This window comes from Lissotriton helveticus, chromosome 5_1 (genome assembly GCF_964261635.1).
Source record: "Lissotriton helveticus chromosome 5_1, aLisHel1.1, whole genome shotgun sequence".
In the NCBI taxonomy this organism is placed as follows: domain Eukaryota; kingdom Metazoa; phylum Chordata; class Amphibia; order Caudata; family Salamandridae; genus Lissotriton; species Lissotriton helveticus.
This window is the reverse complement of record NC_136065.1, coordinates 289,113,828-289,132,708: the sequence shown is the minus strand read 5'-3', so window position 1 is coordinate 289,132,708 and position 18,881 is coordinate 289,113,828. Positions and strand designations below refer to the sequence as shown.

At 43.1% G+C, this 18,881-nt stretch overlaps 1 protein-coding gene across 1 annotated transcript in view; it reads right to left on the bottom strand.

Moving 5' to 3' along the window:
- SRM (spermidine synthase) overlaps positions 1-18,881 on the bottom strand; it is a 112,182-nt gene that overhangs the window by 81,134 nt on the left and 12,167 nt on the right. Inside the window, exon 2 of the mRNA XM_078642237.1 lies at positions 7,932-8,052. Within this exon, the coding sequence (XP_078498363.1) occupies positions 7,932-8,052 (121 nt within the window). The remainder of the gene's footprint in view (positions 1-7,931; positions 8,053-18,881) is intronic.

Genomic DNA, 18,881 nt, shown 5'->3' with positions numbered 1-18,881 from the left:
CTTGACTTAAGGAGAGTACGGGGCAAGGTCCAAGGCCACATAAACAGGTCACCTAGGGAGGCTCTGGGGCATCCGGGTGCAGAGGTGTGTTACAGTGTCGGGTGCCCCACTTACTTCAAAGGGGAACAGTCCAATCAGAAAGAAGCTGCGAGCTCGGCCTAGGGTCCACTCTGGGGGAACCCCCGGGGGGCTCGACCCTTGAGATGCTCGGCCACGTAAATACTAGCCTGAGGGTCCAACACGCCTCCTCATTAGCTAATTTTCCCACCTGTCCTTGTACCAAATGGGCCCAGGCAGGGGGTGGCCTTTCCCCTGTTCTGTACTAAACACAGAAAGAGGCATAACTTATGCATGCCCTTGACAAATGGGGAGAACGAAAAATGGAACGAAAATGGTTCCAGTAAATGGGAAGCCTAAGGGCTGGCTGTAAGCCGCCAAAAGCAGATACAGCATGTCTCAGTTCGAGACAGAGCATGCGTGCCAGTTAGAGCCCAGACATAAAAAGTTTGCATGAATGCCTGTTGCACCGTAGAGACATTTCTGTAAAACGCCCCAGATCTACTGAGAAATATTTGTGCCAGTTTCTTGACCATTTTAAAAAGAACATCTGCGATAACCTCTCAGTCACATTAGTTACTTTCGTTTTCTAGCCATTAAAGCCGGGAGGAGAGAAGAAGGGGATGTGATATATTTTCGATGATCTTTTATTTTCAAATGGCTGAAGTCTTGTCTCAAAACACAGTTTAAAACAGTGATTTCGGATTTAACAGAGGACAGGAGTAATTGCAGTCTTTGATTCTGCTCGGTCATGACATTTTTCTCGCCTCCCACAACATGTTCAGCAATGGCGAGGTAGGTCAGAGGAGAGAAACCACCCTAGGTGCCTTCTGATTCCATCCTCATACAGCAGGCTGCATGCTTCAGTGAAAAAGGCAAAGAAGCTACAGAGAATAGGTCAGGCATTTGGAACTGGAAAAGTATATACACATGGTCCACGTCAGAAACATTCATGGGGACACAGTCCAAGAAGGGGCCACCGGGCCACAACTTTAATGTATATAGTTGTTTGCCTTCAGTGTCCTGGGATGGGTCATTCTAGGACTCTGTAAAGTAGGCCAAGTACATCTATTCAGCATCTGACTCTCTGAGTAGCAAGGACAAGTGGCCACAGGCTCATCAGGGTGTACTCTGGGGAGTCAGTATTAATGTTAAAGGTTTAAAAATGCCCATGTATGTAGTCTGCTTACCAGTCCTGAAACTTCTTTAAACAATCTACGTGAGACACTGGTTTGTGCAGAACTCAGCAGAGGTGTGGTGGTGCAGGAATGGCGTCAAAAAAGCGCAAAGATTGGATATCATCCATGGTTATGGTGGACGTGTGCTAGAGTTAACACACTGAGATGCCAGACGCCACATTTTACTCGACAGTGCATAAAAAGTATGCCCATCTTTATCACTTTTTGGAGGTAAGACATTGGTGAGCTGGTTGGACGATACAGAGAGAAGACATGAATCTCTCTCAGGCAATAATAATACGACAGCTGTAGGACACACATCAAAGACGGTGCTAGATGGCACCTTAACAACAACTTACTCTATGATGCATCCATCAAGGGTGAGATACCAAACGCCATATGACGCTTTAAGCTAGAAAATCAAAGGAATGGTGTCAGTCACAAGATTGCGGTGCTGCTTTAAGGCAGTGCCTAGTGGGTGGATAAATACGTTTTACCACAAGATGAACTCTGAAATGTGCCATCATAGGCAAAATGTTATATGGCTAATTTTTTTCACATGGAAGTTTGAGCAAAAGGTGGTTTTGCAAAAGGATATCGACTGCTTACATGCACTGCAGCAAGTGGGTCTCCTGGACCCAGAATGCAATTTGATTTTGTGCACACCCAGAACATTTTACGTTTATGGGTGTTCATAAATGGCACTCTTTACACGGCACATGTAAATCCTTTTCCAGGGTCAGACGAGAATACACCTGAAACGGGTGGGATGTAGAAGAAGTAGTTTCCCAAAAAGAAAAGCATGCTCCCGGCGATGAAAGACATAAGGGATAAAGTTAACAAGTGCATTTGCAAGTGCTCAGTAGATTTACACACAAGCAGGTATAAGCATGTGTGTTTGCTCGTGCAAAAATGGATGGCACATAGGTCAGTTAGGATTCCTCTGGAAAAAGTGACTGTTTACTTAAGGTAAAAGAGAGCAACTGTGGTGGCTGTTGTGTTAGGTTAGAGATAGAAGCACTACGGCTGTAGATTTGGATCTTGGTGCAGAGTGCTCTGCTGTGCTCAACATTTCCGCGGAGGGCACCCAACTTTCCATGAAATTCTCCTCCCTTGAAGATATTGGGTCTCTTAACTCCACTCTAAAAAACCTCATAATAGGTTGACCTGCAACCACCTTAAACTGAATACTCTTAAAACAGAATTCCTTTTAATTGCACCCCCTAAACAATCACTTGACATTGCTGAATGGATTAAATATTCGTCAGCCCTCAAGTGCATTCCACACATTACAGATTCCACAAATTCATTGGGAATAACACTTGACAAGAATTTGAACATGTAGGAACCCATCAGTTCAGCAACCAGGAGAAAAGTAAACCCGTATTGCCTTTCAATGACTTCAAACCAGTTGTTCAACCACACAGAGTGAGACACACAAAAGTATTTCTCTGCAAAAAATATCCTGCATCTTCACAGCCGTTCCAACTGTTGTCTTTATCCCACTCATGCAGTTTCTTGGTGTGAGGTAACAGTATATGGACACCTTGACGACAGTCCCCCTCCCCTTCACACAATCTGTTTGGCTTCTAACTCAATATATAAACCTTCTTCCACTCCTCACCTTGAAATTCCCTTCCCAAGTCTCTTTACTATTTTGTGTGAGTTAGCAAACTCCCTGGCTGCTCGCTAACTAGTAGCATTTTGTGGATGATGGCTATTGCACACATTTTGTGGTAAGGGGTACCCCCATTAATCCACTTCTCATAGTCACTAAGCTCTCTCAAATCACTTTGCTGTTGGGTGCAGCACCTCATCACGCACCTGCAAGAAGGGAAATCTCTCAGGCTTGGTAAGAGCGCATGCACATCTTTAAGTACCTCCAATTATATGATCCGACCAATTTTTAATAAGGATCTCTGTGTTAGTGAGCCCCTTTCTCTCCATAGCTTAAATCTACCCCAGTCTGAGCCAGAGGGAGCTTCTGCATTATAACAAAAGGCCGCAAGAGTGAAGGAAACATTGTAGTTGATTTCTTTTGGCTCACTTTGTCCCATGCCAAGAATGGGGTCCTGGTATCCCACGAAGAGTATGAATTCCAATTCTTATGTCTTTTTTTTTCCCCAATCGGAACACTAGCCATAACGGGATACCTGCTATAACGTACGTGAGGAAGCAGCCCTGTTTGTATGTTTCCCTATTCCCCCTTTAAAAAATAAACTTCAAATGTGCAGCTTGATAGTAGAACATTACGCTGGAAAGGACGTCCTGCTTATTGCTGGTGGGAAATGCTTAAATTTATGTGCGTTTTGGGGCTTTTTACATTTTCAAATATAATTGTCAATGGTAGATTAGAATTGCTTAGTTGGAATAAGTTGCACTGATATCATCTGGATGTAGTATAGCAATGTAAGCAGTATCACCATCTTGGTCACTGCTGTTCTGCCAGTCCAAGGGATGGAACCCACGGTCTAGGATTTTAGGGCTTGACTAACGTATGTCAGAGGTGTAAAATAATCCAAACACCCGATCTGTGCATGTAGTTTGCAATTTAAATATGCAAGGAGGGCCTTGGGTGACCTCTTCTGAGCGTCTGGGGCTAAACGTGTGGCTGTGAATTCTGATGGTAGTTCTCGAATTCCAGTATATTGATTTAAAACCTGATATCTATCAAAATCGTTCCAACTCAGCCATTAATGGAAGGAGTGGCTGGACAGGTTTATCACTTAAGACCAATTTATCGTCTCCAAACATGGTTTGCTTGAACTTTTCCTGCCCAATTTTTATATTTCTTATATCACCATCAACCCTGCTCCAGATTATTAACTATTCCATTATTAGGGCTATAGAAGGGGGCGATGGAGGCGAGCCCTGTTTTGTGCCTCTCCTGATATAAAGAGCCTGGAAGGTTATATATTTTACCCTAAAGCCAGTTCTTGGATCCACATACCTACCACAACTGTGCCCCCAGACCTGGTGATACAATTGTGCATTCTAAATATTGCCATTTAACCCTATTCAATGTTTTTCTAACATCTAAGGAGAGTAACATAGCAAGTGTAAGACGTTTTGCTGTCGTCACCACACTGCTTTCTCTGTATGAAACCAGGATTGGTCAGGGTCTACCAACCCTGACATTAGAAGTCCAATATATTGACGGCCTGCCCGTGAATAAATTAGCATCTAAGCTTAGTAGTGATATTGTCCTATAGGAGCTATGCATACAAGCAAGAAAAGATTGGAAAAAATATTAAATATAGACCCAATCGGTACTATACTTTAGCCGTTATCCAGCTGGATAAGGGCAATTTAATGTGCAAATAAACGAGATAAACAAAACGTGTGAATTAATTACAGTGGGACACAAGCCTGTATCCAAGAACTCACAAAACAAGGGAAAACAGAGATGGCTCAGGCAGCATGTGGTTGTCTGTAGGAAGCAATCATAGTATAACAAACATTTAAAGAAATGTCACCTTTACACATAATGCATATTGACCGATTAACCGCGGTGGCAATTCCCTGCGGTGCGGCGGTTCAGCGGAGTGAGCGGGGCCACGTCAGCCAACAGGCGTGCGCAACACTACGAAGGTAGTGCACGCGACGGCCGTTGGCCAACAGAATCAAGCAAGGTTTATAAATAACAGTGTATAAGGTTGACAACATGTCGACGGCATTTCGATCCTTTACAGAAAGATATAGGATTATCATCAGGACATTATAGATATGATGCCTGAAAACAATTGCCTGTAATTACTCGTGTCAAGCCGGAAAGCACGTGGTGGTGTTGGGTAAAAGCATGTATGAGCGGGTGGTACACTGACCACAGGCAGCAATCTGTGGACATATTTAGGGACACTTAGAGTAAGTGTATGGAGAGTGGGCATTCCATACGAGATAGTTGGGAATTGCGTGTGCCGCAAAGGCGGTCGTCGTATCGCCCGTTACCGGGGAATTGCAGAACGTGTGGCGGTCCAAACAAGGTGGGAGCCCGCGGAGCGGCTGTCATGTCGCCCGCTCACGGGGAATAGCGAATGCATGGCGGTCCAACCAAAGTGGTTGCGCGGTCCAGATGCTCCAAGTTGATGGGGTTCGATCAGCTGCCAGAATGCACTAAAGATGCCTCCAACTTCTCCGGGACTGCCACGCATTCGGCAAGGTCTCGGTGACCTGGTGAGGAGGGGAAACTCTCAGTGCTGGCCTGGTGGATACTGATGTTCCTCTGCAGTAGGTCTTGCTTTGTGATGTTGGAGTCCGGACTGGAGTCCGGACTGGACCACCAACATACTCCGAAATCCCTAACTACCAGCATTCAACTCAACTCCATGTGGGCTCTATATTGTAATGACTGACAGACTAAGAAAACAGTAGTTACCTCAGTGAATGACTGGTTATTTTGTTATTCCCAATTGAGGCCAAAGTGAAAAATCACATCTTGGCCTGCTTTGTGGGGTTCGAGTCAGGAAAGGAGACCTATCTTTAGTGAACAAATGGAGTGCTAATGAGCTTTTTTTATCTCAATCTCTGTTTTTACCTAAAGGAAAATATACTTTGTGTATTGCACTGTTCATATTATCATTAAGAAAGCAGATCCATGTCCTGTCTAAAATAAACAGCAATACAACTTTCCTGAAAACTACCTTGTTGTGGTGGTACCTTTCATTTGAAACTGAATATGTCACATCTTATTAGTTTTTCCAAACATCTGGTGACAACCAACACAACGGTTTCCTATTTTGCGTGACGAACTGACCGCTATTGAGCAACTTGTTTCCAGTGGGATATGTGCTCATGGTCAAAGCAAATGGGTTCCTAACGCCCAGCCAGAACTCATAGCAAGAGTCACAATCCTTATGAAACCAAGTTTGGTTATGGTCCTTGAATCTAAAGAGGGGTCATACCAGGGTGTTCAATATAAACTTACTACATTTGGAGGATCAGAATAGGCATATTATGCCGTGGTTGTAGGCATAACATACAATCCTTTCATAAACACAATACATACATGTCTGCTTTCTAAGGAGTGATGCACCATACCACACAAAATGCATTGAATGTTTAAAAGAAATATCTTTTTAATATAAATAAAACTATCCAAATGAATAGAATTACTTTGTTTCTTTTGGGAAATGAATTCTGCTGCCCTTCCCTAAAGCAGACATAAATATCACAATCTCCAGTAGAATATTTTACATGCTGAATATTAATTGAGTTTGGCAATCATTAGGACCCAAAAAGCAGAATTTATCATTTTATTAATGAAAGAACAAAGGGAGATTGGCAGATATACCTTCAGGTGGCAAAGATGTACGTCCATGAATAAAACTGATTGATGCCCTCCTGTCATGGAGACAGGCGTTCATAAAAATTTGACCATATAAGTTTATGTGATTATGAGATAGGTACAATAACATCACACAGATTAGGGCACTGGATGTAAGTAGAGAATTTTACAAGGAGACCAAATGTTGTCACTAACTAAAGCACCTTCAGTTCTGGAGCGGAACCTAATACCGACTAGTCATAGCTTGGTTATCAGAGTGTGCACCTCCAAAATCATATGCCTTTAGATCAGAAGGAGGCTAGAACCATATCTTGTTGCTTGCGGTTTCAGTGTCACAAACAATGTTATCTAGGTTCTCTTTGCTCCTTTGGATGCATTAACTCTCATCATGCCTACTATTCTTCATCTGAAGAAATATTGATACATTTTGATTTTTCAGTAACTCCTGTCCAATAGGTAGGAAGTGTTTAGGGCTTTACACTGAAGACGCTAATTAAATCTAGGGTGCCTCAGGATTTCACACATTTATTTCTGTATGGCGAGTATCTTACACTATGTACCACCTCATTATCTTTATGTAGAAGGATATCCGTTTTTGAGCTTGGTACAAGAAAAATTCCTCTTTGTTGCTGCATGTGACATGGCACAAAAGTAGTTCCTAAATTCACAGATCTAGTGTAGAGAACCGCTTGGCTAGAGGTCCTGGCTGGAATGGAAGCCTTGCCCCCTATTCAGGGTTGTTTTCCACTGGAATCTTGCTCTTCTGGTCTTCAATCACAATGTTCGACAGCTTTTGGCCTCACTGCATGTTTTCTGTCAGGTTGAGATTTTCTGAACTATATAGGTCTCTGATTTGTGTTTTGAAAATTCCTCATTTAGGAAGCGCAGCAAGAAGTGGTTCCGTTTTGTCTCAATGAATCCTCCACTTTCCCTCAGTGGTTCAAAGTAATTATGACTCTTTCAGGCTTCTTCACACCGAATGAAGTAACTTCTCTTCTTTATAACCAATAATGCCACCAGTTCCAGTTGCCTGTTCTTCCTATACACTTACATTTACCTGGTTATTTTCCATTTTTACCTCCAAATTAGACACACTTCTGGTGGGTTATGTAGAGAGGATACTGATAAACTTTGCGCTGTGCGGAGATAGTGGGCAGATGAGGGACTCATCAGCTGTAGACTATCCAACCAGGCACAAGTATCTGTAGTATACTATTCGAGAAACAAACTGTAATCTCCACCATGCCTACTGGTCAGTGAATGTATCCTAATAATCAGCCCAGATTAATCATTTTATGTTAAAGAAAGACATCCTAGTCTCCTGCCCAAGAATAAACCAAGCTCACTGGATTCATAAACCCTTGTTAAACTCTTTACAGGTTAACTCGCACAGCTCCATTGATCCATCTCACCTTGCGTGGGTTTGGGTGACTGCACAGAGGTAAGTTGGCAATCATTTCTTGGTAAGAGAACTCATCCCGCTCCGTACACTGAATGACACCATCTAGCACCAACACATTTCCATAGGTCTTACTGAAAAATACAAAAGAGAAACTAGAGTTAGCAGCAGTGGACACATTCCTGGACCCCATACACAAGACTTACAAACTCGAGCTTCACACATCTCATGCTTCAGATTTCTTTCACACATTCTCCCCACTGACAGAACAGACGTAAATCTCTTTAAATGAGTTTTAACTAGCACAGTGTGGGATTGCTCAAAGTCTAAGAACACTAAACGCTGCAGGAGATAGCAGAAGCACTTATGTGCGGGCACCTATCAAACTTTTTTTAAACTGTACGTCAGGGTATTATGACAGACATCCTTATTACAACTATAATCTCTCAGATGTTGCAATTTAAACAGAAATACAATTCACAGTAGCTTTTGAAGAAAGACAGAAAAGAAAAAAAAAACAGTGTCTTGGTATTTTCTCATTTGTAGACGATATATGCAATTAAAGGCTGCGCTCAGCAGCGGTACCACTCATAAGGCAGACTCACTGAACACCACCAACGGGGCGAGGAATCAAAAGATTTGTAAGCAGCATTACCACGTATGTAAGTACCACACAAGCCATTACAACGCAGGTAAGGGTTTTTTTGTAGGTTTATAATGCGGTACTTTACTGTAAAGGTTAAGTATTTTTTTGAATAGCTTTAAGTAACATAACCTTAAAGCGAAATATATACATACTTAAACACACGCATTTTACTATTTTATATTATAAATAAGTATTCTGTTATATTTTTGGGTAATCGCTCTTATAAGAAAGGATAGTAAGTGATGTTTAGGACTCAGAGGGGGATAATGCACAGGTGCAGTGAGGGGTGTTTAGGGTTCAGGGGTGGGTAGTAAAGCGGTTTTCAGTTTCAAGGGTAGGTAATGTATAGGGGTAGGTAATGTATAGGGGTAGATAAGGGTTTTCAAGGATGGATACAAATTATATATATATATATATATATATATATATATAGTAGTTTTCCTCCAAATATCCGATCTCAAGTGATAGAAGAATAGCGGACCCAAAGAGTTCTTCGTGCCAAAAGTATTTATTATAAACGACCCAGCATCGCACTGCTTGCAGTGCAGTTTTTTGCTCGAGGGATCGAGATAGTTTGTTGTCCACCAAAGCAACAGGAGAAGGAGTGCAAAAGGTGGTACTTACCCCGGGACGCTGTGTGCTTACACTGCTGTCCAGCAGTCCGAGGGGACTTGAGGAGGAACTTTGGGACACGGAGGTTTCATTTATAAGTCCCACCATACGAGGCTGTAAAGGACATTGGAGCGGACATTGATAGACTGTCTGCACCCACACCACCGGCCCAGCTGCAAGACCATGTTGCATGCTGGGAGTTGAAGTCTCTACATACCCACGTGACTTCCAACAGGTGAGCCAACGCTTAAGGGGAGGAGTACAATGTCGACTGCAGCACTCGCAAAACAGCCTTGATGGAGATATGCGTGACTTTGTGTTGGGGCGTAAGCACTGAGGAAGGCTTGTGTTAAGCCGAAATGCATTTGCTGCTGCCAACTGATACCACCGAGAAATAAAGGGCTTCCACATGACCCCCCTCTGGCCTCCGCGCTTCTCTTTTTAAGGGAAGTGGTTTGTGTATATTTTCGCGCCAAGCCAGGAGCGCTTACGGATGGCCCTGCTGACAAGAAGACACGAACGAGACTGGCACCGCGCTGCTTGCAGTGCAGTTTTTTGCTCGAGGGATCGAGATAGTTTGTTGTCCACCAAAGCAACAGGAGAAGGAGTGCAAAAGGTGGTACTTACCCCGGGACGCTGTGTGCTTACACTGCTGTCCTCGCATAGCCAGAATCTCTCTGTGATTTGGTCCAGCAGTCCGAGGGGACTTGAGGAGGAACTTTGGGACACGGAGGTTTCATTTATAAGTCCCACCATACGAGGCTGTAAAGGACATTGGAGCGGACATTGATAGACTGTCTGCACCCACACCACCGGCCCAGCTGCAAGACCATGTTGCATGCTGGGAGTTGAAGTCTCTACATACCCACGTGACTTCCAACAGGTGAGCCAACGCTTAAGGGGAGGAGTACAATGTCGACTGCAGCACTCGCAAAACAGCCTTGATGGAGATATGCGTGACTTTGTGTTGGGGCGTAAGCACTGAGGAAGGCTTGTGTTAAGCCGAAATGCATTTGCTGCTGCCAACTGATACCACCGAGAAATAAAGGGCTTCCACATGACCCCCCTCTGGCCTCCGCGCTTCTCTTTTTAAGGGAAGTGGTTTGTGTATATATATATATATATATATATATATATATATATATATACGCGCACACACACACACACACACACATATATATTCAAACAAACCCACAGAAGGTTAAACAAGCAATGGCAAAGCCACAGGTCTCGCGAATGCGACTGTGTTTTCGCCATGTTGTACACCACTGGCTGCTGTTCAGAATGACTAAAAGTTAGTGCCGTGAGGTAGACTGGTGTAGAGTGAAGTGGGGGTAGACTGGAGTGAAGTGGGGTAGACTGTGGTGAAGTGGAGTAGACTAATGGGGTAGATTAATAGTGGGGTAGATTGGGGAAGAGTGCAGTGGATTGGGGTAGACTGGAGTGGAGTAGACTGGGGTGGGGCAGACTGGAGTGGGGAAGTGTGGAGCGTGGGTAGATTGGGGTGGAGTGGGGCAGAATATGGTGGGGTACATTAGGTGGAGCGGGGTAGATTATGGTGGGGTAGAGTAGGGTAAATTGGAATGGAATAGATTGGAGTGGGGTAAATTGAAGAGGGTTGATTGGAATGGGGTAGAATGGGGTGGGGATGGAGAGGAGTGTGGTAGATTGGAGTGGGTGGGAGGGTGGTAGATTGGAGTGAAGTGTAGTGAGGTAGACTTGAGAGGAGTGGGGTAGGTTTGAGTGGAGTGTGGTAGATTGTGGCGGTGTAGGGTAGAATAGAGTGGCGAGGAGTTTGATAGATTGCAGTGGAGTGGGGTAAATTGGAATTGAGTCGGGTAAATTGGAGTGAGGTAGATTGGAGTAGATTGGAGTGTATTCAGGTAGACTGGAGTGGAGTGGGTTGGATTGAGGTACATTGGAGTGGGATGGATTGGGGTAGATTGGAGTGGGGTAGACAGGAGCAGAGTGGGGTAATCTGAATGGAGTGCAATAGATTGGGGTGAAGTGGGTAGACTGGAGTAGGGTGGGGTTCACTGTGTTAGAGTGAGCGTAGTGTGGAGTATGCATGGTGTGGATGCACACTGCCATTACAGAAACACTTTTCAATTGAAATATATATTACATTTACACCATAATGTGTGCAAATGTCATCACCTAGTGTACTGATGTGTTTTGATGGTATTCAAATAGTACTGTCCACTACAAATCAGAATTACTAAGAAAATGTGCTTTATTTGTTCTAATTCTGATATATTCTGAAACATCAGCACAGTTCATTTTTTGAGTTGTGTGCTAGGGGGAGGGGGGGCGAAAGAAAACATAAGAACATCCCTACTCATCTTACATGGGGTACCCAGCAGGATTGTCACATACATTCTCTCACTTTGAAGTCAGAGAGAAAGAAAATAACCTCAGTCTTTGAATGCACAGCAAATGTGACCAGATAAGAACAAAATGTAAAGACCGGTTTACAGAAAGCGAGTTGGTGGAAGAATACAGTAAATACAGTTTAGGCAACGGGAGGGACGTACTGAACCTGTAAAACCTAATGCAAATAAAACCATCAACCAGAAAGCCAGAAAGTGTGATTTACAAACCACAAAGCCAATGGTAATCAACGAGCGGAATGCATTCGAAGGTCAACTTTCTGAAAGTCCCCAAGATGTATTTAGCAAACGAGACAGCTGTGCTGTCTGGTAGACTGTGACCTGACCTAAAAAGGGGACATGCTTATTAACAAAAGATAGTTATAGGTACCTTCATAAAACAGCTTTGGTGTGGGTTCTGACCAGAGAAACAGGAATATCAAGTGATCACAATATTATGGCCAGAATATGAAAGCTGCAAAAAGTCAATACATATTTTTGGGTTAACTCCATATATATGTACCTTGAGAATATACATATCTCCAAGGTAAGTAGTGAAGTTAAGAATGGTAAATCTATACCCCCCTCCTTAGAGTGAGTGAGTGAGTGTTCCTTAGTGACGCAGCCAGAGAAAACCTAATACCATAAATTATCTGCTTATCTAAGATACTTTAACAGTATTAAAGTGCCATGTGGATTTCCTTGAACATTCAAGCTGCATCACATTGTAAGCTTGATACTATTTGAGTTAGCGAGACTTCTCCTAGCAGCCATACAGCAGCTGGCAGAGGCAGCTGGATAAACAAACTAAATAACCACAACTGTGAGGAGAGGAGGCACTTTTTTTGTGGAAGCACACAATTGCTGCCCAATCAAAACATTTCCTCCTGTCCGCCAATGTGTGCGTCTAGCCAAAGCCACTCTCGGTACAACTCCTGAAAGCTCTTTTTTAGGTTGATTACATAAGGTCAGGCGGCAACTGTGTTGTCACGCGAGACCTAAACATTCTGGACTTGTATTTTAACCTTAACGCTATTTAACCAACTGACTGCATTTAAAAGACTGTGGCTTTTCTCTGCTGAAAGGTGACCTCGTATGGAAAAGGGATTATATGAAAACAAGAGACATTTGGGAGTATTCCCCTTCATTATTTCCCTTCATTCCTTCTTTTCTCTTAAGTCTTCTCCAGCTGGTATATTTTGTTGTCGTGATCTAACACTGAAAGTACTGGTTGCAAAGATCCACAGATACAGCTGCGCTTTTGGTAAACAGCATTATCACCTGCAACTGCAGTAAGGGCATTGCTGAGTGCAATATGTAAACACTGTGGAGTATCTCCATTCCCCTAGGTCTTTACATAGTTACTAGCGATTTAAGAGTCAGCATCCAATTTGAACACTGAAACCCCGGCAGACTGACTCAGAGAAATGTGTGAAGGCTCCTAGAAATGGGTCCATAAAATTTAGCATTATTATGGTGCACAAGGGCGTTGTTTCTTCCAACTGAGTAGCATGATTTCCAGATTGAGGCTGTCTGCAGACCACCCTTTGTACATTCAAATATATGCGTATGCTTCACATCCTAAGGGTACCACTCTCTTCACACCTTGTCCCTGTAGCTGATCACAACGACAATGCAACAACAGCTGAAGTAAGATACAATAAAAGTATTCAAACATAATTGTTCTGCCTTCTCCCATATCTTTGGAATAGCACAAGTAGCTAAAACAATCTTCCTAAGGCAGAACATTTGTTTATACTCATGTACTTATTTATTTTTTAACATGAAAAAGCAAAACAGTTTTTAAATGCTTTGCAGGTGAACCAAAGTGGTATGCAAGACCATGATCAAACAACACAACAGAGCCACAGACAGTGGTTGGTGAGTGTCAATACAACACGGAAAAAAGACCCAAACATAATATATTTTATAAACCTTGTTTGTAGCTGGTCTAAGGTTCATGGTGCCCAGCTAAAAGCACTGAGACGGGGTGCATTTAAGGTTGCTGGTTGGAAGTGTGTTATTTGCTATTGCAGTGGTTGAACTGGACAAGTGACTTTTCAAAGTAGTTTGAAAGGTGGAAAGGAAGGACTAACAAAGTCATTCACAAAGGCGTTTTAGTTGCAGAAAGCAAAAGTATAAGCAAAACTACAGGGTCAACTGTACACCAGGATCCCACATCGGGGGTCACAAGAGTCCACGATTTCTGTGCAATGTAAGCAATCACCAACACTAGTTGGCAAGTGTTTTTGATGCATAGGCACGTCCATTAACTGCCATAGTCCTAATTGTGCTGTTTCCACTGGTAAAACAACCGTTCTGAATAATCCAAAGAGCAAATTTGTGACTACTTTTCCAGAAGACTGGAATCCCAAAAGGTACCCCATCATCACCACTGTCCCCTAGACATTCAGCAGAGTCAACCCCGTCAATTATATGCAAGCTCAACTGGGGGAAGTAGACAGTTTGAAGTAGCTTAATTTGAACCGACTTAAAAGTTACCTATATCACCACCTGCCTAGGATTCAAAAGAGCATTCTCCCACTCAGAATCCTCAATGTTACTCAAGTCCTCTTTACAGAATTACTGTTCTCCAGCTTCTTGCACACCACCCAGCTACTTCAGGCATTGTTCTTAGAACACATTCGCCTCCATAAACAAGTAGTTTGGCAGTCCCACCCAAAGGTCATTGCTTTCCCGAAAAGCACGTCAGAGTTACAAGTATGTGAAAAAAATGAATTTGCATAATTCACAAATCTTCTTGTGGTCACTAAATGTATTCATCCCGAAGATATTCTAGAGATTGCACAACTTGAACAACGATATCAGGTCCAATTTTACAAACCTTCTGGCATACCAAGGCCTGTCAATATCTTACCATTCCGCATGGGAATACCCAGCAAAGTTTCTTTCAAGTCTGTCAAAGAGGTACCCCCCTACCAAGGGTGTATGATTGAACCTGTAACTTCTGGCAATATAGCAATCTTATCTCAATATAGTATTGTATGTATGTTTTATCCCACATCACCACCATGTCCGTTGTAAGGGAATGTTATCCTCAATGTGGCAAACTCTCAGCCATTTCAGTTTCCAACGTAATGCCCAGTAACGAATGCAGATAGATGGGACTATATAATGCTCCTACATAACGACTCTAAGAAGATTCAAAGTGCACATCCATCCCACAGGAGTGCCCTTAATGTAATTTCACCACATCGAAAGATCCCTTTGAGATCCAGAATACTGTATTCCATAAAACGCCATGAGTGTGGACAATCTGCATGGGGTCATGGACAACATGTTTTCATCGTATTCAATGCATTCCCCGTACAAGTAAACCTAATCTCATGTTGCAAAACCTTTGGTACTCAGTTTAGAGTACCTCAGCATTGATCGGTGAAAAATAACTCTCTGCCATTAAGGCAACGTTTGTATCCATGTATATACACATCATTCAAAATTGTACATATGATTCATTATTGCAACCTTTTACTATTAGTGGGAGCACGCTCAGAAAATGCAGTGAGCGATAAACTCTGCTTGCATTATTGACAGTGATTCCACTATAAAATGGTATATGTTTGCAAAATGTAATAATTTGAGGCAAATAATAAAGCACCCAGAATGCGACTACGTGCATAAGCAGGAAGTAAATGTTGTGATGGTTTGCTTTCAAACTAATATGTCCACAAAAATAAATTTGCAAGTTGGAAAAAAAATAAAACTCAAGTATTATGTAACTTGAAAATAACATTTATCTGCGACTGAATCACTTCTTAAAATGGGCCTGGTGCATGCTAAGATTTCTAAAGACATAGAAATGCACTTTCAGGTTTCTGATTTTGTATTTGTGCGATTTGCAACTTTCGGGAATTCGAAAGGGTTTATAGGTCTGGAAACGGTACCTGTAGCAAACTTTTGGAAATACCACGTTTGCCTCTTATACATGTTTATTATTCACTCAGTGAAACTCTGCTGAGTAATAATTGTAAATTCACTTCCCCTACAACTCATTTTTCCACACCCTGGAAAAGTTTCACTTCTGTTTTTATTGGGATTACATTTCCAGTATTTTCCAATTATGCGAAGACAATGAAGGGGGGCTGGTGAAAATCCCTAAAATGTTCGTTTGTTGGTGTACACACACCATTCCAACCCTTGAACTACAGCTTCCTCTCTATTTTCCGACCCTGTGTGAACATTTCCAGAAAGGTGGCAAAATCAGAGTCTTGCCGGAATCTAAACCTTGATCTAATATGAGCCTAACATAATCAGAGGTTATTTCTCTGAGTGTGGTACTGAAAAATATGGATCCGTAATAGTACCGGACTCGAGAATAAAAACTTCGTCGAAATAGGACGAATTTGGTATCAAAAGACCGATAATGACGAGTACATCAAGTACATGTATTTTCGGCATATTCGAGTGACGATTTCACCTCGAAATCGTCATTTGCCTTCTAAACCCTTAGCTGCATGTTGCCCTCTACATAGGCCTTAATCCAGTCGAATTTGATTCCACAAGGACACATACTCCTTAATCGACTTCTTCCTGACCCCAGTACAAGTTAGAACCATTGCCCCAGGCCGAGCTCGTTAGGTCAGTTCCCTCCCAGTGGCCGAGCAAGATAGCATCTAGGCCCAACCAGCCATAAAACCATTTCAGCACGCACACCTGCCATATCTCGCTCACATCTTTCTCCACTCCTTTTCCTCACTTATTTTATGGTGGGGAGGTGACCATTTTTATTAGGGGTCCAGCGATATCTGATGAAATGTTGGGCCTTGCCGGATGATTTGTTATGGGCAGCACGACGTGAAATATGTACATGTCATCATGACTCCGCTTTTCTTCTGTAATCAGTAACCATAAATGAAATACCACGAACCCAAGGAATGTTTTGCCAAAGGGTGAATATTGTGTATAAGAAGAGAAGCCTAACTTTGTGAAAGTGTGCAGTCTCCTGAATATACTGGTATTGTACTTCTAGGACCCTGTCACCTTGGTTGCAGCCAATAAACTAAACTTTGACTTCACCTGGAAGACTCTGAAGTTTCTGTAGGTCTGACTCAGGAGAACCCGAGGTCTCTGGTGTGTTGATCCCCTGGCACCGCTGGGTTACCGGTTCTGTGCCGGTTCTTAAAAACCCAGTACCTCATTTGGCGCCCAACGTGGGGCGATTCCAGTGGTACCAATCAGCCTGAAGATCGTGAGGAGCTTCGTGTGAAAATTCCGGAGGAGGGCCCACCACCTCATCGACCCCTGCATGTCGACGTGGTCCGAAGGTCTTTACTGCGAGGTTCCCCGCTTCTCGACGGCTACAAGGACTGCTGCCCTGGCTATCGCCCTGATGTTGGACCCTTGAAATTTTCGGTAGAGCGAAACGCTGAGACGAGTCTTCTGGTGAAGCCATCGATATTTTCAGTTAAGTATAAGTGGAGCGTCTCCCAGTCCTTAGCTGGACTTACTTTGTGGTATCTTAGAGATACATAAAGGTTTTTTATTGGTTCTTGCAAGCACCATAACCGAAGGACTCGTGTTTTCACGAGCAATATCGTAATCGATAACTCCTTTGAAGTTTTGGAACTAGACTAGAGAGAAAGGATGCCTAGTCTTAGACTCGGGAATTGGTTTTGTCTTGGTAATAATAATAGGGACTCCCGATTGGAGGACTCATGTCCGGTTCCTCCAGTTGGAACTCCGACTTACGAGCTGTACGTTAAACATGGGGTAGGCCCCATCGTTTACAACGAGGTATGGATTAAATACACTAGGAAAGACGGTGTTTTAAAATGGCCCCAATATGGTAGCTTTGATTCTGAAATCTTAGACAACCTTGAAGTTAAACTCTTCAAAAAGAAAGCCCGGCCGGCGATGTTTGACTCTTTCCGCATATGGCGCAAAGAAGCCAAACAAAAAGAAATTAAATTAGCTAAGAAAAATAAGAGAGAAGAGGGACTTTCAGTAATGCAAGCTGCCGTGCAGTTTAAAGATAATGAGGAAGAGCAGATAAATGAACAATTGCACAGGCAACGTAAAATGGCAATAGATAAGTGCTATCCAGTTTTGCCGTCTCTTCAGCAAGGGACAGAAAAAGAGCGTGAAAAAGACCAATTAATGTCGCAATTATTAACTTCACCACCGCCCTATGCGCAGAATGCTACAGCACCCCCGCAACCTTTCGTTGCGCAAGCTGCGCCTCTGGCTCTTCCACAGCACCCACCAGCTGTTCTTCAGCTGGCTCCTACTTCTTCGGTGCAGCCTCCTCCAGGCCCACCGACCAATTCTGCTTCATCTATGTCTTCTACGATTTTGCCTACTGTGCTTACTACATCTCCTAATGCCCCCTCTATGATTTTGCCTAGTACCACATCTATTATTCCTCATACCTCTTCTGCCATCTCTGCACCCGCCTTATCTCACCCCGTTTTTTCATCTGTTTGTCCTTCCGTTTCACCTTCCCTTCGGCAGAAAATGGCCAGCACTGTTACTAATCTTCTTTTACCCCTTTTCGGGTCGCCTGCTACGACCCCTAACATAAGTAGAAGACAGTTGCGAAGTCAACTGCCTGATTATCAAGAGAGAGATTCCCTGAATAGTTTAGCTCGGAAATGGGTCATGGACACTGCAAAATATGATTTACAGTCTGTCATGGAAGTTTTCCATCAATGGGAAACAGCGACACAGAGATATGTGTTCGAACAGATGTGTGTTTTTCTTTGCGAAGATTTAGAAGACAATGATCAGGATTGCCTCCCACAAGAGATGTGTCGTATAAGGTTTAAGTTTAGTCTGGGTATGATTGTAGGTCCCGATGTAGAAGAAGCAGTTGAAATGATATTATCATATCGAAGTAAGGGAAGTAGTTCTGGGTCACCATCGGAATCTAGTGCATCTAGTAGGAAAAAGGCACGACAATACCCTATGAGAGAAGTTCCCCCGCAGTGGAGAGAGGGTGACGCGACAGCTGTCCCACCTGTCCTGCCCCACTTTCACCGAGTATGGGTACATGTTCCATGGAAGCGAGCCGAAGTTTTAGCACTCAAACAAACACTACCAGATCCGCGTAAAAATCCTGCAGGGTACTATAAAGAATTGTCGCAAACTGCTGGGTCATGTATTATGAATTTGTCCGATATCGATATGTTATTCGGGAACGTTGTTCCACAGCCTTTATGGGGAAAAATTCGTCATGTAGATCATGACCAGGAATTAGGTGACACGTGGGCTAATATTACTGTTGCAGATGCACGACAAGTTGGTGGTGCCAAGCCTGAACCCCTGATAGCGGAACTACCTGGTAGGATAGTAGATTACATGAAGACAATAATGCCTG